Source organism: Aphanomyces invadans, assembly GCF_000520115.1.
Source record: "Aphanomyces invadans strain NJM9701 unplaced genomic scaffold supercont1.24, whole genome shotgun sequence".
Lineage (NCBI taxonomy): Eukaryota > Oomycota > Saprolegniomycetes > Saprolegniales > Verrucalvaceae > Aphanomyces > Aphanomyces invadans.
In genome coordinates this window covers 16,374-19,610 of record NW_008580169.1, presented here as the reverse complement: position 1 = coordinate 19,610, position 3,237 = coordinate 16,374, and the positions used below count along the sequence as shown (strand labels likewise).

General features: G+C 55.1%; 1 protein-coding gene across 1 annotated transcript; it reads left to right on the top strand.

Moving 5' to 3' along the window:
• Window positions 1-1,268: 1,268 nt before the first annotated feature.
• Window positions 1,269-3,172, top strand: H310_10006 (hypothetical protein; the record flags this gene model as incomplete). The annotated part of the gene is made up of 3 exons (XM_008876243.1): window positions 1,269-1,679; window positions 1,730-2,551; window positions 2,606-3,172. 3 exons carry the CDS (start codon window positions 1,269-1,271, stop codon window positions 3,170-3,172), a joined length of 1,800 nt encoding a protein of 599 aa, XP_008874465.1.
• Window positions 3,173-3,237: the final 65 nt, after the last annotated feature.

Sequence of the window (3,237 nt, the reverse complement as noted above, 5' to 3'; positions counted from 1 at the left end):
CCCTATCTGAAGTCGAACTCCAAATGCGACTTTGTGTTGTTGCACATTTTGGCATTGTTGGTCATCATGGCGTAAATGCTACGAGACAAGTGCTGTTTGCTGGTCGAACATGGTCTTTTTGTTGGCCGCTGTTTACACTGCGCGGCGACGGGCGGTCATGTGCTCCGTCCGTTTGGCATGGCTCCAAATGCCACGATGCCCAACGAAATCCTTCATTGGGATTTCCTTTACATGGACGATGGCTACCTGCTCGTAGCCAAGGACAACTTTTCCCAGTTCAAGTGGTTTTGGGAGACTGATGTCGCCAACGCACAAATGGTTGCGCGTTGCTTACTGCAATGATTTGCTGTATTTGGTGTTTGCTATCACTGGGTGACCGACGAGGGTCACATTTCAAGAACGAAGTCATCGCGGAGCTCCAGCACGTGCTGGGGGCATATCATCACTTTACTCGGCACGTTGTCCTTGGGCCAATGGCACAGTCGAAAGTGCCATGAAGATCACCCTGAAGACCTTTCGGGCATTGTTGTCTGAGTGGCTAATGCAGCCAAGCCAGTGGCGGCAAATTGTGCCGATCTTCACTTTTTGGTTGCATCCTATTGTTGAAGAGACATAGTCATCGGTGCCAGTCCACTGGTGCTCAGTCTTCACATGGCGTCATCCTGGTCAGGGCTTGTGTCGCCCGTGTTGTGAGACTAAGCTCAACTCGTCGTGGAGTACCACAAGTACAAGTTTCATGCTGCCGTTCCAGTCGATCAAGTGGGCGTTTTCTTGTGTCGCCCCGACAAAGCGGACGGAGTCTTCTGCTTCCGCTGAAGGCACGCTCTCATACCTGTTTCGACGTTGAACAGGGAACAGGATTGCAGGAACTCCACATTCCTCTATCCGCGCTCGTTGGCAAGGAATGCATCGAGAATATCGTGTCACCATGTGTTGCGAATTTGCCATTCGCAGAGCCCCTGGACCCCCTCCAAGAGGAAGCCCAAGGGTTTAGTTCCCTTGGGTAGTATGCCGAACGATTCGTTTGGCAAATTGGACGAGTGGCTGGGATCTGCAGTCTGATTAAGGTAGTGTGAAGCCCAGTGGCTAGCAGCTACTGGGGGGAATCCACTTCGTGATTTGCCTTTGGATACGGACTTCGCGAGGTCCGTCAGGTGGAGACGCAACAAAGAATTCTTTAGTAGCAGCCTGCTACTTGTCGTTCAAGATTGGAACAAGAAGGTCTACCGTTCACGAGCTGGCTAGCTCGTGTGACACGTACACGGTCGATGGAGACCGTGGTGGCCGTGCCTTTACCTCCGCCGACCCAAGCGGAGATAGACGAGCTACGGATGCAGAGCGTGGAGCGCGCTGCTGCGACATGGAGTCATTTGAACCAGATGACTTACGAACAGCTGGCGCAGCTCCTTGCGCAGCAAAGTCCCATGGCGCAACGTCTGGAAGAAGAAACGACCAGACAGCTGGCCATGGCAGCGGCGATGGATAAGAATCGCCAGGAACAAGAAGAGTCGCGAGCGGTTCTATCGCGACAGCAAGAGGAGTTGGTGCGTCAGCAAGAGGAGCTGAAGAGAGCGATGGCTGAGCAAGCCAGAGTCTCAGAAGCGCACCAAGAAATGCTCCGACAAGCATTGGATGTGATGCGTCAGCAACACTACAAGGTAGAAGAGCTGAATCAAAAGGTTCGCCGCGACAGCGAACGATGGGGTTTTTTGCCGAAGGGACGAATCAGCGTTCGGCATTTACGAGTGGCCGAGCCGCCGAAGCGCCTCGGCTGGAGAACCTGATGGTCGTGCAGCAAGTGCCGTTTTCGCCCACGTACAAGGGAAGCACGAAGCGTGATCGCCGCGAGTTCATGGACGAGTACCTCGCGTACTCGCGACGCATAGAAGTGCTGAACCGCGGTATAGGCGGTACCTTGATTCTGATGCCGCTGGCGGCGTGCATCGATCAGAAGATTGTGCCGCGTGTTTGCGCACATGATTTCGGGAAGTCGTTCGAAGACATCACAGAGAACGACAGGCGTGACTATTTCCTGTCTGCACGAGAGGTGCAGGAATTGGACCTCGACGCCGTGGCGAAGGCCATGGCGTCGTTGAAGATGGACACGAAGATACGCGACGCCGAGTCGCGTGTGGGAAGACTGCTGGCCGACTTCTACGAGAAGTTGGAGCAACTGGACGTTGCTCACCTGCCGGAGCAAGAGCCGAAGCAGTCGGTGAAGATATTGACGGCGGCGATCCGGCCGCATCAATTGAAGGCGACTGTCGAAAGACAGTTAACTCGCGAAATGAACAAGGCGTACAAGTCGGACGTGCGTTCGTTTTGCCGTTGGCTTGTGACCCTCATGGACAACTTTATGTTGTTCGAGTCGCAACTGGTCGTGGAGAGGAAGCACGACCAGATTCCGCCAAGACAGTATGGCGAAAAGGCTCGGCGATTCTTGCCGACGAAGAAGCATGACGGCGGCGCGTCTGTGAAAACGCCGTCGACTACCGCGGCAGAGTTGTCAAGTGGAAACGGCTGCCTGAAGTGTGGCAGCGACGAACACCGGGTATTCAAGTGCCCCAAGATGTAGCCAGGTGAAGCGCAGAGTCTGTTGGACCAGGGCTTTAAGAAACCTCACGGGACGTCGTCCGCAGCGTCGGAGAAGAGGGACGACGCCAAGAGCAAGATTATTGTAGCTGCCGTGGGCTCCAAGGACGCGTTGATTATTGACTGTCCACGCACGGTTGCGTGTGATGTCAATGGTGTGACGGCGTTGGCGCTCTTGGACAGCGGCGCCGATCAATCGGTAGTGTCGCCAACGTTCCTGGTGCGCGTCGAAAAGATCGGTAACTTTACGTTGGCGGTGCGCCAACTGGACCGACCGATCGAGTTGGGCGGCTTCATGGAGGCCATGAAACTTACAGTGGACCGCGAAGTCAAGCTGCGGTTGACGTTCGACACGGCCGAAGGAACGTTGGTGTTATCGAACCTGAAGTGCTGGGTGGCCGCGATGCCACTTCAAGATGGCCTGGTCGACGTTATCGTCAGTCGCAATGTGATGGCGCGACTGGGATACTGCCCTCATTTGTTGCTGGCGCAAGCGCGGCGTGCGCAGAGTGTGTACGACCTCAATCAGCTGGGCGACAAGGAGACCCCGCTGATTTTTTGCAGCCATGAAGGTGGTTGAGACGATGAACAAGCCTACATCGTCTCCCGAAGAAGCCTCGCTCTACCCTGAAGAAGAGCGAGCGT